The sequence below is a fragment of the Lagopus muta genome, chromosome 7 (genome assembly GCF_023343835.1).
Source record: "Lagopus muta isolate bLagMut1 chromosome 7, bLagMut1 primary, whole genome shotgun sequence".
Lineage (NCBI taxonomy): Eukaryota > Metazoa > Chordata > Aves > Galliformes > Phasianidae > Lagopus > Lagopus muta.
In genome coordinates this window covers 39,255,763-39,275,470 of record NC_064439.1, presented here as the reverse complement: position 1 = coordinate 39,275,470, position 19,708 = coordinate 39,255,763, and the positions used below count along the sequence as shown (strand labels likewise).

Below are 19,708 nucleotides of genomic sequence, written 5' to 3'. Positions count from 1 at the left end.
CCTTCATTTGTTTCTAGGAGCTGATAGTTACTATATTTTCACAGCAAGTAGAAATGAGGTTTAACTCTGTGATTTCTTCAAGGAGATTTGGGAAAGAAAAGGAGTGAAAAAAAAAGTGTTCAAGGCCTTTTTTCTTCCCTGTATGTACTGCATTGTTCTATGTTTAAACCCCTGTGTTTTTGATTACAGATATCTTGTGGAAGAAATTAAGAAAAGAGAAGGATTTCAGCTTCTTTTGGAGGTAAGTGAAAATGGAATTGAAATAGTATTATTGTGGTTTCTTGTCTATTGTTTGGCTTTGTTCTTTTTAGCCAAATGCCACGTTACGTTTGAAGTGTGTAATTCAATAAGCTGTGATGCACAGATGTGTTCGAACACATATGTTCTGTATTCCCTACCATCAGTCTGCCCATTATCATAGCTTCTGGGCCTGTATTACCTCAGGGTGTATAAATGGAGTGCTTTTCTGTGAAAGTGAAGAGTCTGACTGGTAAAAAGGTAGTGCTTGCCAGACTTGCAGATAGGATTGTGTGCTGGAAGAATAATCAGAATACTTTGACTTTTCATCATTTAAGTCCTTCTTTTCTTTTCCCCCCTCCTTAATTCTGTTTCTACAACCATCTTCCTAAAAACTAACATAAAGTTGTTTATTATTGCTAAACTGTCAGCTTAATATCTGATAATTGTCTTGCTTAGGGGAGAATGAGCAGGGTTAAAGACTTCCGTTTCTGAACCTATCCCCAGCTATTTGTTTACTGAGATTAATATCTGGGATGGAGAAGGGGGAGAGGGCATTGAAAAGACCTGTCATCTGCTTTGTTGGAAGTGTACGCATCTCAAAGGCTGCTGGGTGAATGCCATGAATAGGGAGAGAACATTCAGAAAGCAACAAATGTGAAGATGCAGATTTGGTTTACATTTGGTGATGCAATGAGCATTCTAGGTTAGGCTAGAATTAATATGAAGTATATATTTAAGACTGTATTTCGTGTAGAACTTAAACTTCTTTTAACTTTGAAAACTGCTGACTTGAAAGTGCATACTGGGAAACTGTATGTGCAGACAAGAATGCTGGGAAACAGCACTTGATTGGTTTATTGAAGTGGTATGTTCATTAAAAAACTTTCCCTTCCCCATTATTGTAGGGATTAGCAATAAGGCTAGATCTACTGTAGACGTGAAAGGTGTTGGGAGAGCAGAGGCTGCTGTTTAGTTCCTTTGGGAATAGGACACTAGGATGGAGAATGAGATTGGAGAGAGTGCTATGTTATGGGCTATGAGAAGGAGGTTGAGCAAGGGTTAAAAAGTTTTCAGGAGCATAAGAGGACAAGCAGTGAGAGTTTAAGGAAAGTCAGGGCAAGTTAAGTGAGCCGTTCATGAAAGGAAATTGGACTTCAGACAAGAATCTTGGGAAGATGATCCTCTGGTGCACGCAGAGAAAGTCTTGTAATGAGAACTGCTCTGCAGCCTGGAAATACCACACGTGCATGTGTCATCTTGAACTCCTCGGTGGTACAACTGCTTACCTGCTTGGATGAGAACTGTGACAAGGTGACAAGCAATAGTGAAGCATAGCTGGGGGTAGTTGGGATTTTCTTGGATGAACAGTATTTTCAGAGAGGGATGAAGTATCTGATATGTGAAAGGAAACAGAGATAATCAAGGAGGCAATATAGGCAGTGGCAACGTGGTAATATATGCCATCTGCTTCATGCTGTCATCTGATTTTAAACAGTTTTAGAATAAACCCTCCAACAGTCAGCTCATATTTGCGTTCATGAGGAAATCACTGCCTCTTTAGGGTCTGTGTTTGTGTGTACTTAGTACAGGCACTTTGGGGGAAGAAATGAGACTTCAAGTGCTGAGCTTTTTTTCATTCAGGGACAGCAGGTGGCAGGTTTGCAGTTCTATTCCTGCTGACAACGATATTCTCCTTGATGATTAAATTGTATTTAATGCATTCTTTGAAGCGAGGCAGAAAATGGTATGAGCAGTTCCCGGTGCCCTTTCATGAAAGAGCACATCTCAGCTGGTGGGCTCTCCTCATTCAGGGTCTGCCTTGGTTGTAAGAGCAGCCGCATTCAGTGGGATGAAGCAGTGGTGTGATCCATCTATCAGGCTTCCTTTTAACTTTTTTTTTTTCATTCAACCGTACTAATGAGGATGGTGTGTGGAAGGGAGAGGGAGTGTTAGTTCATAATCCAAGTTGTGATTTAGAACCCAGTTAAATACTGCATTGCAAATGATATAGGTCAGGATTTAACTGAGTGTTGCTGTGGTAGCATTGGTTAGGATTGGAACACATATCTACTCATGCTATTGCTATCTGTACAGGTAAAAACTAGAATAAAATTTGTTCCAAATTAGTATGAAATTTAGTCAGATTCTGGAATGGTCTGCTGGGAGCCTTTTTTCAATTACAGACAAAATGGAAACCTCATAAAACAAAATGCTTTCTTTTATAATGTATGATGAACATCCATTCTTCTCGTCAGGAGGCTTGCAGTTTACTCTCCACTGAGTTTAAATGAAACATTGTGCAGGAGGGAAGCAGAGACGTGGAGTCTATGCTCAAAAGACTTGCTTAGACATTGGACAAGATCTTTCCAGTATATGGCATGTATCAAATAAAGCATCCTGAGATTCATTAAGGAAAAAAACCACAAAAACAGTGGGATCTGAGAAGACCAGCATTAACTCAATAACTACATAGTGTGCTACATGTCATGATCTAAGAGAGAATTGGCATAGTTGAGTAGAAAAATGACTGGGTGTGCTAATGCTAAGCAGTGCCAAAAATAATGAGCTTGTGTGTTTTGTATAAAATGCATCATATGAAATCTGTATTCTGGAAATGGCACTTTATAAAAAAGAAGGTAGTAACTTTAAAGAGAAATACAATTTTGAAATCCACGTGTTAGCTTTTTATGCCTCTCTTACACTTTTTCCCAATGAAAATTTCTAGCAAGGCAAAATTAAGTAGGTATGTCTTAAGAATTGAAGGAGTCCCAGTAGAATTCAATTTTCTGGCAGTAGGGAAAGAAGTGGACAATGTTACAAACGTTCTTTTTTCAAAAAGGGGAAACAAAAGATAAATTGGAGAAGGAGGACTCAAAGTGTAATCTTCAAATAAGGCAGAACTTGATGAACTGTAATATGTTTTCCTGTCCTGTTGTCTATATTTTATAAGCAATCACTTGTTCTCTTATTTAGCCGGAGTACGCAAATGTTTGTTTTTGGTACATTCCACCAAGCTTAAGAAAAATGGAGGATGGACCTGAATTTTGGCAGAAGCTACACCGGGTGAGTGGCACATGAACAGTGTTATCTATAGCTTACTGATGTATTTATGTGCTGTGTAAGAATGTGAAATAGCCCCTGGCTTTTCCTGGCATTTAACTAATTGTACAATAGTGAACTAACTGTTAAACAGATACTAGTAGCTTTTAAAATTTTGTTCCTTATTTAGACAGAGCAAATTTATATTTTTTAATGTAAAAAAAAAAATGCAGACATTTGCAATTATTCAGCTTACTATCAAAGTTGTAAACAGATGGCAGAACTGAAAGAAGATGAACAGTCTTGTCTGTGCCTCCTGTCTAGACAGGGTATTTGTTACCTGTTTCACTGAACATTGTCCTTGGAACTTGTCTCGCATTACCATAGAAAATGTAGGTGACGAAGTGCTTAAGAGTAAGTTTCTGATGTTAAACAACCCAAAAATGGAAGTAGAAATGCAATGGTAAAAAACTTCACTGGAGAGTATTTTCGGTAAGTCTTGGGTATAAATTTGTGAACATTCTGAAAAAAGCAGCAGTGAAATTTTGAAGTAAATAGCTGGGAATCAGTTGTTAAGACCTGATTAGGAAACTAATAGACACTAGTATTATGTATCAGTGAATAATCTCTTCTGTGAGGAATTAAGTTCATTAAGTGTTCTACTTTTTCTTTTTCCCTTGAATTTCTTACTAGAAATTTAAAATTATAGCACTGGTAATGTATAAACAGACAAAACATGCATACTTCTTATAAAGTTGGCTTTCAGCAGCTTTCCTTTCTCAGGAATTGCTTTCAATATATGCTGGATGCTGTGGTCTTTCTGGTATGAGGTCTTCCTTAAATGTCCGTGTTGTGTTGTGAAGTATATTTAACCATTGCTTTACAAAGTCATGTACAGCTAGGGTGTGCTTTTACCATGTTTTCACAAAGCATGGATAGACTGTGATCCATCCATCCAGTCTTGTTAGGTTGAAAGGTGCACATATACGTATACGTAACTGTGTATCAGCTTCTGTAATTGTGCAGAAGTAAGGTTTTGAAAAGAGAGGAAGGAATAGAAGAAATAATGCTGCCACCTTTGATTTATGTATGCCAGGGAGAGGACTGAGGAGGGAATGGATACAGCACAATGAATGGCTTTGAGCACATGCATCTTGAGTGAGTGGCTTTTTTAATTCCTGGTTCTTTGCTGTGGTGCACAATGGTGCTCCCATTCAGTGTGAGGAATAGTTATGATATAGATTGAGCCAAGAAATGCAGATTCCTGGCAGGTGTTTTGTGAGATAGAGCTTTTATTAAGTTTCTCCCGAGAACTGAGCACTACTACAGATCTCAACAATGCCTTTCATTGGCAAGGTGATATTTTGATTCTTAGTGCCTCTGATGAAGAATTAAGAAAACCAAAACCATAACATGGGTCATAATACATATCAGTGAGCAGGTGAGATGGCAGCACTGAGTCTCACACAAAATAAAGCTGACTTGACTATTTTTGCTAATGTCAGTTTTTTCTGTGACCTAAGGTTGCTGGTGTAAACACCACACTCCATTCTTTGTATTGCATTAATCAGTACAAGTACATGGTTGAGGAAGAAGGAACACATCCTTTACTAGCCAGGTATAAGTGATGGGAAGATGTAGTCTGGAGATAGTTTTGCCCCATGCCATCAGCAGGTGGATGAGGATGCATGCAGTTCCTTGATTGCAAGTGCATCCTGCATTTTTCCTATTATTTTGCAAACCTAAGCATTAGGATGCTTTAGTTTACAATCTGTCTTTCCACGTAATGTTTAAACATCAGTTATCCTGTTCATTCAGAAATTAATCTTTCTTTTTGTTGACCTGCATATCTGACAATAATTAAGAAAATGCATGTCTTAGAAATCCCTTGAGCAAGTGATTGATTTCATTCAACTGCTTGTTCAGCAGTATATTTTTTTGAAATAAGATGTCGTCTAAGGTTAGCTATGTAAGTTTTAGTACTGGTGAGAGTTGATAAGCCAATAACCCTGATCTCGAGTTCTCAGATTCGTGAAGAATTTGCATAGTCCTATGCAAAATAACCCTGAAGGTTTTCTGCTGTGCTGGCTCTTCTCCAGCTTTCACAGCCTACCGTATGTGGGAATGTCAGGGTGGACTGCATCACAGCATGATACTTGATTCTGATGTCAGTCTTCTAGCTGTCCTACATGAACTGTCTATCTGAAGTTTCTTTTTTTTCGTAGTTTTCTTTTTCTGTCCCTTGAGTGTTGGGATCTTGGGTGGGCTGTGGGTGCATAACCTACTGTTTTCAGAATCTCTATCATTTAAAATGAAAGGTGATGGAAAAGAGTATGCTGAAAGACACGATATAGCCACTAACTGGTCAGGAGTCATCACTACGCTTTAGAGAATGAGAAGCAACATAGTGTGAAGACCAGAACAAATGGTATATCACCCTGTTAATCAGTGAGATAGGGAATTCTGAGAGCAGCTGTGGTCTTGCAGTATTTGCATCTCTTAAAGTTGCAGCTGGAATTAGGTGCATGGGGAAGCTGGTTCTTTTTTACAGTACATCAAGGCACTGGATGCAGGTGCATACTCCAGGATAGTCCATGCCATGAATGTTTTGCAGTACTCAGTATAATTCAGGTAGCATAAATCTTGTGATGCGAGGTGGCATACAGTGTCATTTTTCCTAAAAGGGATTTCTTCTTATAGAAACCAAAGGAATGGAAATCCTTGTAACTGGGGAGTTACTGTTCAATTCAACTAGAAATACTTGTAAGTGTGGTTGTTTTCTCATTGCAAACTTAGAGCTGCTGCTGCTGACCTGGAACGACATAAGGAGCTAGCCTTGGAATCAGTTTGCTAAAGTTGGATGTGCCCCCTAGTGGTGCTTTTTCTCCTCTCCCTTTCACGAAACTGCAAGATTTGCTTTGTTTACTGCTAATCACAGTCAATGTGCCACTTATGCACAGTGATGTAAGCATGATTGGAAATTATAAGCCAGAAGTGGAAGCAAAGAGAGAAATCAAAGTTTTAAGCCTATGCCATTCAAATGTTCATATCTTATCCATAACTATTGATATCTATGCTTATTCTTACTTGCAATGTTCTGCTTACAAATTCAAAGCTTCCAAAATTCAACTCATACTGGAATGTCTCCAGATGATGCAGAAGTAGCTGATTATTGATAATACTATCTCTGAAAAGCCTCCTGGAAGTGCAGGTTTTGCTGGGGCATGAGAAAGTATTTGGGGGGATACATCTGGAACTGTTGCCATTCTGTTGCTAACCGTTCCATCCAGTTATCCCTTATGTTCTAGATCAGCTGGCAGTTTGCTCAGTCTCTGTGTGGTCTGGAGGACTAAGAAGGAGAAACAGAAGTAACTGTCTTTAAAAGAGCCCTCCTCTATGGAACCTGGCTGTGCTAAGGGGCTCTGGAACATGAACTGTAGGCTGCCACGTAATGGATACTGCACAGTAAAGAGGGATGGTGGTACTTACTGCCAAGTACCAAAGTCCTCAAAGCTGTGGTATAAAAAACTTCAGTATATTTCTGTTCCCTCTATTATTCTTTATTAGATTTTGCCTAGGCCGCAGTTCTAAACAGCGTGTGCTGGAATATCTGAATTCCAGTGGTTCAGTAAAGATTTGTATACTGTAATTAGTTGCAGTTACTCAAAATTCAAGCAACCATAGTTTTGGACTTCATTTGTTGGGGGTTTGTTTTGTTTTGCTTTCTGTCCTTTTGTGGATTTTTGGACAAATAATACAAACTTTATTGGCAATATTAAAAAGCTGAGGATACACTTTCATAATAAAGCCCATATAGCTTGGAATGTTGTTTTTGTCGCTTTCTCCCACTTAGTAAAGGGCAGCCTTGTTCCTACTTTTCCCCCCACCTAACAGAAGAATATAGATGTCTGCTAACTGAAGACACTTGTAAAATAGCCTGTCATGCTGGCTGGTGTTGTGATACATTTATGTAATGAGAAGCTTCATATCAAAGCAGAAATACAAGGGGGTTGAAGTGGTGTTGCCTTGGCAACCTCTGAATCTTGTGGTCTTTGTGGTATAAATCAAACTCTAATCAAGGACCCGATTCAGTATTCTCTATGTATTCAAAATACATATTTACTGTGGTAATAGATTTGAATGGAAAGGGAAAACAAAAGCTTCAACAAATTGTATTAATAAAGTTTTCTCTTTCTATTTTGTAACATCTAGAGGTGAATAGCACAGGTTATAACCACAGTATTAAATGCAGAGGGCCCAAGTTGAGGCACAAAAAAGGTTCAGAAAATATCACTGCAAGTGTATTTCCACTTAATATTTGTATACAAAATATTACTGCTTAAATGCCTTGTGTACACTTAAGTAATATTTTAAAATATTTGAAGAGTAATATTAGTGACCTGTTGCTGGGAATCCTGGTCACATTGGTAATTTTTATGGTAGCAAGTAGTGTTACTGACTCTGGCTTCTAGATCTGTTTGACATGAGTTTTTTTAGGAGGGGCATATAAAATGGCAGGGAAATAATGGTAAGATTTACACAGATTTAAATGGGAGTTAAATAGGTTAAATCATTGTGACTGACAGCTCTGGAGCTGTTCATCAGTCATTTGTGAATACTCTATGTTGAACTAATTGTTTCTGATCCCACATGTTTTCTTGTTGCATTGAACTAATATTGTCATACAGAAACGTTTGGAGGAGAATAGAAAAAGAATGAGTTGAGGGTTCTTTGTTTTTTGTTTTGTGGTTTTTTTTTTTCTTTTTGCAAAAGCATGGGGATTGTTAAGGGATGGTGCCATGTCCTTTTTCCTAAATCAGTTGTGAATTTAAACAAAACTCTACAAGTAGAAGAGACTACTTTGTCAGGTCTAAAAGGAAACACCTGACAGGGATGGGATGATCCTCTCAAAGAATGTGATGTGGATCTATCAAATGCATTATCTGAAGAATCTTGGTTTGTCAGCTAAATCCTAATGCTTAACAACAGTTCCTTATTCATCCTTTGTGATTTGAGGCAGAAATGCTAGAAGGAGTTGGCACAGCTTCCCCGTCTTTAATGTGGAGAAGAGGAAGTCCCAGATCATGACTCAGGCAACTTAATATCTATATCAGCCTTTGGAAAGATTTGTTTGTCTTCATTGTTCAGAGGGGAAATTGAGGGATGCTATGATCCCAGAGTGGATGCCATAGTTCATAAACACAAGTAAGAAGAATCTAGTAATGTGTCCTGAGCATGCTCTTTGCTGGTTTAAGCCTCTGTTTCACCAGCTGCTGGAGGGAAGAACTACAAAATATCCTAATTCAATGGGACTGGATGGGTTCTCTGCTCTATGCTGAGGAGAGGTGAGAGCAGGACTGCAAATGAGGCAGGGCAGACGGCGGGGAGCTCAGGGGAGAGAGGTGCAGTGAGTCCTGAAACCACAAAATGAGTAATACAGTAATAAGAAGGACTTATGTGGTAATATGACCATTTCTCAGGAGAGAGTGGTACTCAGAAATTCAATAACAAAATAACTAGTCACACTTCAAAGCAACAACACCTCCTATTTTACAACTAATTGTACATGATATGCAGTAGTAGACGAATGAAATCTTTGTAGTTTAGCTGCATATAAATTACTGTTATTGTTAAGCAGAGAGATCTGAGCTCTGATAAATGAGTAGGAGCAGTACAGTGGTCTGGAGTAGTAGAGAAAAATTATAGCATTGTTTTACTGCCTTGTTAATGAGGGGATTTGCACACTTCCCTTTTAATACATATTTCTGCAGTTTTATTTAACTCAGCAGTACAAACTATTTGAAGCTGTTAATTAGAGAAGAGATTTAGCATGACCTTGTTTTAAGTGTATCCTTCTTAGATTTGTGTTGCAGGAACAGAAAAATAACATGCTTCTAAAAGAAAAATGTTAATCAGAAATAGGATACTTTGGTTTCTTTCCACTGATCTACACATAACTGGACTTTATGGCTTTTCTTTCTGTTATATTTATTCTTTTGTGAGTACTGAAGTAGTAGGACTAGACTGAGGGGTCAGATTGACTCTTAAGTTTTCTTACCAATAGGATTAGGGGTTGACTCTTAACATTCACAACGCCCATCTCACATTAGACTTACACTGGAGTGCTGCTAGCATCTATATTTCACCTTGGTAGAATTTTACACCTGCTTAACTTTCAGGCTGCATGCAGTGGATTGTGACTCTATTAACCTATTCTCAAACTTGCTTTTCATAGTGATGGCTGGCATTTTAGGTGTATGTTTAGGAAATAGAAAGGAGGTATATTTGTATGAACGTATTGTAACCTACAGCGGAGGTAATAAAATAAGGCAAAGATGTGAATGGTTTCCAGACCATGCTTTTTACAGTAGTCCTAAGTGATGTTTTACTAAATCATTGTATGGCAGTTGTAGAAATTTATTTTCTGGCTTTCTGCACCGCCCCTCTTCCAGACTGGCTTTTCAGGAGTGGATAGTATTAGTAGGCTCCAGTAAGTTGTCTTTACTCATGGAGAAATCTTTCTTTATTATGTTTTTTCATTTTTTAGATCAGTGGTACTGTTTTCACTGAGGTATATGGGCAGGAATGAACATCGGTAAAAGAGCTGATAGTTTCCTTCCGATTCATTTTATCCATCCAATTTCTGTCATTTGGATAGCTGATTGTCTTCTTTATTCTTCAGTCACTTCCTAGACTTGTAATATCAGGTTATATCTGGAACTGATTATATTTACATTCCATTCAGCAGTAATAACATTTCTGGCAGCAAAGTATTTCTACTGTAGGAATGCTGTTAAATAGCTTCTAAAACTACTCCTCAATTCTCAGAACTAAGAAAAGAAACCCAAAATGGCTTTGGAGCTGTAGTGTTTACTAGATGAGAGTGCAAGGTGACTTTTGTCGGATACTTAATGTTGAGCTGTACACGTTCAAGGCCCACTGAGGACTGTTGATCCCTAGTGCACAGCCTACAAAAGCAATTGAAGCTGTGGGGAGAGATTCTGTTGCAGCTCTATAAGTTGCATACAGGCTGAGCAAGGATTTCTTCTTCCCCACCTGCAGGGAAAGATTGCTCAGATCTCCAGAGGTTAAACAGATTCCACGCTAGTTGTTTGTTGCTTGAAGTTCTTTTAAGGAAAATGGAGGGTCAGATCATTTCTTTGTGTGGCAGTACATGTAGTGACATGAAATGAAGCTGGGGTGGAGGGACAAAGAGGAGAAAAATATGGTGTGGAGGTAAAATCATGTGACTAATAAAGCAAAGAACCAAATCCTTCAGGGAGGTTAGTGCAAGATGTCTTTTCATTGCAGTATGTAAGTCTGTGTATCTAGCTGAGATGCTAAGAGCAGCATAGCCACTTAAGCATGAATTAAGTACTATATTTAAAACTGTGTCTCTAGGAGTAGTTAGCTAACAGGACTATTCTCTCAGAAGAAATGAAAGTGTAAACTGTATATTTAAAAATGCAATACCGCAAGACTTAAGTTGTTCACGTGCACTTTTTGAATGTAAATGTATGTATGTGCTCTTGCATGCATGCTTATGTCAGTGTGTTTTTACATACTGGGATCATCTAAAATATAATTCTTGGAAAGAAGGATAAAATAAGGCATAGTACTGAATTAAGTGAATTTTAAGGAAAACTCATCAACATAATCACACGATCACAAGATGGCTGAGTTAGGAAGGGACCTCTGGAGGCCATCTGGTCCAACCTATGCTCAAGCAGGGTGTTCTAGAACTGGGTGACCACGTCCAGGTGGCTTTTGAGAAGGCTTGTGGACCTCTGTGGGAAGTGTTTAGTCACTTCCACAGTAAAGAAGTGCTTCCTGAAGTTCACCTTGATCTTCTGGTGTTCCAGTTTGTGCTTGTTGCCTCTTATCCTTAAACTGGGTACTGCTGAACAGAGACTTGCTCTGTTCTCTGCATTCTCCTTCATGTTTCACATATTTAGTAAGATCCCTAGGTCTTCTCTTTAGACTAAACAGTCTCAGCTCCCCTGTAGGAGATTCTTGTCAACCAAATTCTCCACCATTTTGAGGTTAAATAGATATATTGTTTGCACACTCCAATTTCAGTTAATTAAACATAGTCAACATTTTTGGTATCATAGCCATTTTTTTTCTTCCTTTATAGAAACAAGCTAACAACAACAACAAAAAAACACCACAGAAGCTAACACCCTTGTATCCCCTGTAATTATACACCTTTCATGAAACCATGATCTTTAAAATGTATGCATTTTTAGCCTGTTTATTCCCAAATATTTTCCTTCCTGAGATTTGCTTTTAGCTATGGCAAGCTGCTATACTGCTGATGTATTTTGTAGAGTTCATCTTTGTGCATCCACATTCCTGACTGTACTACTTGTTTGTCCAAACAACACGTGTTTCCTCTACTTAGTAAGACTAATTACTCTTTCCTTCCTTTTGGAGTTAGAACCTATTAACTAATATTTGAAGTTGCCTTTGGTGCCTGCCTGTAAACAGAACTGCTTTTAATAAGAAAGCTTAGTTTGAAAACATTCAACATAGTTAATTTAGTTTAGGCTGTGTTCTTAAAAAGCAGCATTGTGCTCCTACATATCTGTGCACTTCTTCATTATGCTCACTCAGTACTGTATGTACATTAATAACCAATGTTGGAAGGAAAAAAGTTTGAGTTACAGGCTGAACTCCCAACTATAGCTGTTCTGGATGTGTCATGGATCATGTTTAATAGCCTGTGGATCAAAATGAAACCCATATACATTGCAGGGAACTCAATAATTGAAGCATCCCAGGAATGTTTAAGAACCAGAGTCCTGAGGTCACTGGAAGCTTCTTTCTGTGCTCAGCTTTTACCTGAATAAAAGTTGTCCCCTCTCTCCTCCATCTTTTATTTCTATATCAAATAGTAATTGTATTTTAATGTGCTGACTTAGATGATTTTTACCTGGCATTTTGGGGAAAAATGAACTCATTTGTCTTCCCCTTGTTCCTCCTGGTTTTCTGAGATATGAGAAAAACAGTAATTCAGACCTTTGGCATTTCAAGATGTCTCCATGATGTGTGATTGCAAGTCTCTCCTCCCTTTTGGGTGCCTGCAGAATGGTCCTGCTGTGGCGCTGAGCGTATGAAGCTGGTCTGCACATCAGCTCTGAATTTACTTTTTTTCACATGTGAAGCTCTGAAGTATCATAACTGGTCCTTTGGTGATGGGAAACACAATGACTTTTAGGTGAACACTTGCAGTGCACACCTTAGGGTGCTCGAGGGTCTGATGAAATGATTGTCCAGCACAGCTTTTGGGTTTGTATGCAATCATTATGTATGTTCTTTAACCTTGCTAATACATGCTATTTCGGCACTGAAGGATTCACATGAGATGAAAGTGATGCCTATTCCCCTTGCTGGTCCTTTGCATAGGATGAACCTCATTGAGAGTGTGAGCAAAGAATGAGGCTAAGCAAGAATACTTTCAGCAGTTGCTTAATAGTTAGATCGTGACTCTTCTTGTCTTTGCCCACAGCAAAACTGTATTGTGGAGTGGAAGCCACTACTTTCAGCCACTCAGTCTGTGCCTTTATCAGTGCAGTCTCTTCCTCTGCAGGGGTGTGGTAACAGGAGGTTCTTTGAATGTATTAAATGTTTTATGAAGGTCCTTGAATATCAGAAGTTGCATACAGGCTGAAGTTTCCTCTAGTTATAAATCTTTCTAGTGTCGTTCTCACCATTCTGCCCTGTCAGCTGGTACCTGCTGTGGTTTCTCAGTGAAACATGTTTTCTAGCATTCTGTTGTTTTTGTTGTGTTTAATAAATAACAGCAATGAATTGGCTGTAGTGTAATAACAGTGATTATGAGATTAATAGCACAGTGATTTTTCTGATCTCTTTATAGGGAATTAGAGAGAAGGAAATTATAATTTGAGTTCCACCCATAGTCAGAGGACCCTCATAGCATGAGATGTTGTGCATTCAATGGAAAACTAGATAAGGTAACTCTTTGCCCAATCAGCCAGAAAATAGGAGTTGCTTTACTGTATAAGCCTTTATTTTACCTCCGAGGAAAGATATCCTTCTGCTTAGTTCTGAAACATGGGTGACAATTTCAACACTGACTTAACCTATCTGGGAAACGTTTCATTGTATTTGCTATACTGGGCATAAGTGGGAAACTTCCATGTTGTGTGGAGTTGCAAAGGGTACTAGGGTGTATGCAGTGTTTCTAGAAAAGAGTGACAAACACACAGATGACAAATATCTAATCAAAGGATTCCCTAGTGGTTGTTTTGGGATACAGGTGAAACATGGAACTTCTGCTCACACTGGACACTTATGTAGATTTTGTGGAAGAACAGTAGTGCATGAAGATGTTGTTGCTTTGTTCCTAGTAGTCCAAAAGATACATTTTTTTTTTTTTGAGGAACACCACAGCAGGAGTGCAAGTACTACAGAGGAGGACATGCTCTCTGCCAAAGGGGAGCAATGAAGCTGTTGTGCTTTCACAGCCGTTCTGCTCTCTGCACTTTCCTGTCACTTCTTAGCACCAGTTCTTTACCAGTGCAGTGTTTGTGCTCTTAGAGTCTGAATGGGCCACGTGTGCTGGGAGAGATATGTTTGGATGGTGGGTGTCCAGAGATCTGTGAAGGATATCAGCTGGCTTTATCTTTTTCACTTTAAAGTACACTTCAACAGAATTGTGCCTGCTAGGCAGGAGTGCATTACCCAACATTTAACAAGGTAAAGCTGCTTATGAGTCTAAGTGAATAAATTATAATTTACATGTTGGAGCTGTTTTGCATCTAGCCATGAACTTGAAGCCTATGGTCTTGAAGAATGAAATGACAGAATAAACTACCTGGCTTCCTCTGTATTCATTGGGGCTTTTCTCTGGGGAGCCCAGAACCTCCTGTAAAAGCACATCTTCCAGAAGGGCATCTTTTCTTGAATGAAAAATATCAAGGAATGGAACAACTGCCATTTTCCTTGACATCTTCTTTGACTTGTTAAATTGTTTTCCTGTATAGTAAGAGGTAGATGGGAAGAGATGAAAAAAGTGTATTTCCACACTAAAATAGCCTTCCTACCTTACTTCTCTATCTTCGCATTCACAGACTATCTAGTCACTGTTCTTTCTTTTATTTATAAACTAAATGGATTCACATCTTTAAGTCTTCATTAGTCATTGAATCACTTCTTTGGCACTCGGTGTTCTTCCAGTTTTTCATTATCGTAAAAGAAAAGTAAACATCTGAACTCTGTATTGTTGCCAGTACCTGAATCTCCAATACTGCATGTGGAGATGAAACTGTCTCTTAATGCTGATGACCAATCTTCTGTATTTTCCTTTGGGAGTCAAGCTGATGAGGCTTTGCAAAATATATGTATTGCATTGATGAATGCTGAAATGAAAACTTTTCTTGGAGAATAAATGACTATTTCAGTAAAATAATCAAACTCAAAAGAGTTTGTGAAGAGTTATTTTTTTCTTTTCCCCACTGGATCAGGGAAAAGACCGAAATCCTAGATTAGCCAATGGTCCTGGGATTCATGTGAAAATCAGCCCTGACTATTTTAAAGACATCCAGATAAGAGATCTCATTGCAAATCTTTTATTATTTGTTCCTTGATTGAGCTTTTTAGGCTGATCTTGGGTCTGATGTAGAGTGATAATCATTACTGACAACTTTTCCTGCCAGGAAGGATTCTTAGTTTCTGATACGTGATCTCGGAGTTCCCTGGTTGCTGACTTGTACAGTTTTCAGTCAGTCCTTTAGGATAACCATCCATTCTGAGCTGAATGTTATTTTTTTCTGCAATGTATAACTTACCATTGGCTAAATGGAAAGCTGTTGTTAGAGTGTACTTGAGCACAGCAGGTCTCTGCGGTAGCCTGTCTGCTTCTGTTTTCTTCATTTGTGAGTCTCTCACTCGCATATGGTATCAGCTGTCATTTATTGACTTCCAGAAAATTAACAGTGGGGATTAGTATTAAGACTGATCCTGATCTCTGTGGAGCCTCAAAGGCAACTGCATCTGATGAATGTTCTATTTGCTGCATGTGAAGATATGCTTGCTTTTCAAATCTTAGCATTACTTTTTCCTGCTATTTTTCATCTAGGTAGTTTTTGTAAGGCTTTCTTATTAATGCTTTGTGTGATTAAATCACCAAGAAAATTTGTAACATCAGCAAAATTGTGTAGGCAGACTGACCATTAAAGTGGTGCTTGGCAAAGACATCAATGTAACTATCCAAAAGGCTAAGTTTCAAATATGTTCAGATCAATTTTAAAGTAACTATATATTCTTACCTTTTAGTTCATTATAAATTTAATTAGGTATGAGTATTTCCTGTATTTTAAGTTATATTCATCTTAACATAAGCATTCTAAATTCACTAGATCCATCGCTTTGCTGCTTCTAACCTTTGTGTGTATTCTAATGTTTGTATTCTGCAATTTCCTTAGTATTCCAAAATGTATTCAAAGATTCAGTCAGAATTTTAAAATTCTTGGTTGCAAAGCCATCCAGGCCTGTAGATCTGAAAATTTGCCCTCTGTAGATGTTTAACATCCCACTGGCTGCTACTGGATTGGAAAGTTCATTGGCTTTGTGGTGGGAATCCTTTGCCCTGCTCCCTCCCTGTAGAAATGAAAGATTTATTGAGCACTTCTGCCTTGTCTGTGTTTCTAACGATTAGCCATGGCTCCAGCTTCACTCAACCCTAATATCCATACTCTTGTACATAAAATGTTTCTTCTTTTCTTAATCCTGTCAATCAAGGATTTCTTTTCCCTCTGATAAATGTTCTCCATGTCACATTTATATTGATTGCTATCTGATCCATTTCCCCTTTTCAACTTGTTAAATATTGCTTTGCTATCCTCACTTTGCCAATGAACCAGGATGGGTTTTTAGATAAAGCTGTCTTCTTTCTTGATTGAAAGATTGCAGCCCTTGGCCATCTGATCTCTTCTAAAGGAGCTTTAAGCTTTCATCTATTTTCTACCTGAAGTTTTTTTGGAAATTAAGTCTTTTGGAAGGTCCTTTGTGACTGGGAGCATCCTTTGTTTGCCCTGCATCAGGCTGTAATCAAAGGAAAGGGCTGATATATAGATGGGTGAGACTATCTCTGTGATGTGGTGTGGTTGAAATGAAGATGTAACGTAGGTGGGTGTGCTCCGTGCCTGCTGTTGAGTTGGGACAGGATGTGATGCTGTGTAAAACTTGACTCGAACCTGGCTGTGCAAGTGTGTGTGGTAATGGGATGTGGCAACTGGGGAACCCAGGGAAGGCGTAGGAAGTACTGGATGTTCGTGTATTTTATATGCTTTAATGATGCCCGAGTTCATTTAATGTCACATTGTTTTTTTTACAGAGACCCTGTAAGTTGTGTCTGTGCTTAGGAACCAGATTTATTTTCATGATCAGTGGTAACTACAGGGTATTTAAATTGACCTAGATGGCTTGTTGCACAAGCTGCTGAAGCACTCTTCAGGAAGTGATTTGGCATGGTGGTTAGGAGCTGACTGTGGGGCCTGCACTGTGTGTCCAGCTCTGGAAACCAAATACTGGAAGTACATCGTGCTGGATAGGCTGGCTGTGCATGGCGTAAGCAGGGCTTAAGCGTCCTGACCTAGCAGTGAGGAGCTACACGGGCTTCTGGGGATTGTCTCTGGAGCAGGATTTCCAACGCTAAGCCACAGCTAGCAGTGAACGCAGAAGACCATCGGGGGGCACCAGAACAACAGTAATGGGTTTGAACTGCTAATTAGTGCCCACACTGCTAGTATCTGTTTCGGCTAGTCAGGAACAAAAAGCAGCGAGGTCTGAGGATGGGAGGAAATTTCTCCCAGTTCTTAAATAAACATAATTTCCGTAGTCGTACCGCCAGTTCGTTTGAAGGCATGAGCAGTTTAAGAGTAACCTATACCAAGCATGGATTGTCTCATGGTCTGGGCAGTAATGTCCTTTTCTTTTTGTTTCTTTATTTAACCCTTTGTATAAAAATGCATATTGCTTACAAGGTTTAGACTGGAAAGTAGATATTTTGGATAATTATCACAGAGAAGTGATAAGAAATGAAAATAACAAAACAAAACGTGAAACCATGCTTGTAAAGATTCTGCAGTTCCCTCCTTCCTAAGCATCTGAATTGTTCTATGCAAACTCTGAATTCAGGGAGTCAGCACACAGTTTTAGCAACAGATGAGTGCTTTTTTTTCCCTCTTTTTTTCTTCTTCTTTCTTTCTTTTTTTTTCTTTTTTTCCCCTTCTAAATGACAGTTCAGCCGATGGTCTGAACTTCACACCATGAATGAAGAGGCGCATAAAGACGTGCCTTCTGGCTAGAGGCTCTGTGAGGGTTCTGGCATGGGCAGATATTGCATAATGGTGGCTGTTGGTTACTGGTAAGTCATAGTGTCAGAGAATCTGCCTGATCCTTAGCATGCCTTTTACTGTGGGAAAAACAATACTTTTCCTTTTAAAAAGAAAAATTTACTTCACTATGCAGATCCTGCTCTTATATCCTGCGATCAACACAGTCACAACTCTCCTGTTTAGAACACAGCATCCTTATGTGAAATCTGGCTATCATAAGGCAGCTAGGGGCATCTGGAAATTACTGACTTTTCAAGTTCTTTAAGCCTGTCTGAGACCTCTATAAATGATGAAAAGAACTGTTAATCCTGCTGCTGCTTAACTTTAAAGGAGAAAGTATCTTCCCTAAATTTGTGCAGCTCCTTAGTTCGTGCACTAGGTGGTGATCAAAAGCAACCCACGTTGTGTGCTGTCTTTGCTTCCTTGTCATATCTGACAGTAGGTCATAAAAGTGCATGAGACTGGCCATTTTTTTCTGCCAGCTTTTAACTTTTCCTCTGTCCCTGAGTAATTAGTTTTTTTTTTTTAATAAAATCCTCTTAAAGATTAGAGTAGAAGTGAAAATGTTCAGTGGTGCTGCTAAGTTTTAATATTCTGTTGAACCTTTTGGTTTTGGATTATTTGTTTAATAAACATGTAGCAAGTATCTTTGCTATTGTCATCACCAGATATTCGTAAAATACCCCACAACTTCAAACTAGGATTAGTGTTGCATACACAATCCAGAAATTCAAATATACCTATTTTCAATATAGTTGCTATGGACTGAAACCCAGTTTTTGAACGTAGAAATTTAGTGCTAGTGTTTGATACGAGATAATAATGGGAAAAGAGGAGCATTACTCTGAAAATATGCTTACAGGTTTTTTATATAATTAAAAAGAAGGAGAATTCTCCTCTATATTGCCCCCTCGAAAATGATAAAAACTGCTCCAGTATTCCTGTACCTTGGGAATACTTCTGGCTTCAAAGGGAAAGAATGCAAGATGTATTTTGCATTATGTAACTGGAAAAAAAATGAAATCCACAGAAGAAAATCAGTCAAAAATGCTCCTTTTACTAAAAAGTTGAAGAGCAATGTTCAAGCATTGGAGTCTGGTAGCTAGATCTAGATTGATTAGAGACATGGGGAAGACTACTAAAATATTGCTTAGGATGATGGTTGATAGTAAGTGCAGTGTTCAGACAGATGAAAGTACAGCACACCAGGCTGCTGTGACCTATGCTTTAGCCATTACAGATTATCAGCATAGTTCAAATAAACAGTTGAAAGGAGGAGGATGTCACATTAAAGCATGTCTTAATAGGTGGGTGGGTTGTTTCTTTATCCTCTATGAATCTATGTAAAGCAACAAAAGCCTGGCTCATGACTAATGCCTTGAGTAACTTTTCTGCATTCATCCTTTTCCTGAGGCTAAAAGGAGGTGGAATCAGCCCTCTTCTTCTCTAGCTGGGATGTGGGGGACAGCTAGGGCGAAAGATGCAGCACTGCTGAGCCACCTTCATTTGTGTCTCAGGATGGATGAGATCTGTTGGTGCATGGTATATGGCTTAAATTAGCATTGAAAGTCTTCTGTTTTTCTTATTGAGCAGGACATAGATACTTAGTGCTGAGCTCTCATGCCAGGAGATGGATAGAGAAAGTCCTCTTGGGCAATAACCTCAGGGTAAATATGTGCCACCCCTTGCAACTTCTACAAGGCAAGCAGTGAAGGCAGAGCTGACCAGCTGTTAGGAAGCTGGAGAGCAATTAAAAACTGTCTGCTGACAGGCAACTGTAGAGTTAAAACAGCAAAAAGAAATTTGGTGCAGCTTCAGCGTGTTTTACACTAGTGATCCATGTAACAATGAGGAAATGCATAGCAAAGCCAGATTCCAGACTACTGAGTTGATGGTATGATTCATGCACTTACTTCTAAATTCAGCAACCAACCCCGTTGTAATGAGAATCATCTGAGGGAAGTAAAATAACAACAGTCTGAAGCCTATGGGAGGGCAGTAGCCTGTGACCATGCTAGATGTAGAAGGGCTGTGTCAGTTGCACTGCAGCATGTTGGAGAAATGGA

At 38.8% G+C, this 19,708-nt stretch overlaps 1 protein-coding gene across 8 annotated transcripts in view; it reads left to right on the top strand.

Moving 5' to 3' along the window:
• The window catches only part of GADL1 (glutamate decarboxylase like 1), a 243,800-nt gene that overhangs the window by 207,663 nt on the left and 16,429 nt on the right, over nt 1-19,708 (top strand). For 7 of the 8 annotated variants that reach the window (XM_048950655.1, XM_048950654.1, XM_048950656.1 and 4 more), the window contains 2 exons: nt 190-241; nt 3,214-3,303. In XM_048950655.1, the coding sequence (XP_048806612.1) occupies nt 190-241; nt 3,214-3,303 (142 nt within the window). Of the gene's footprint in view, nt 1-189; nt 242-3,213; nt 3,304-6,587; nt 6,839-19,708 lie in introns of those variants that run through there. The other variant, XM_048950651.1, reaches the window with a different exon arrangement.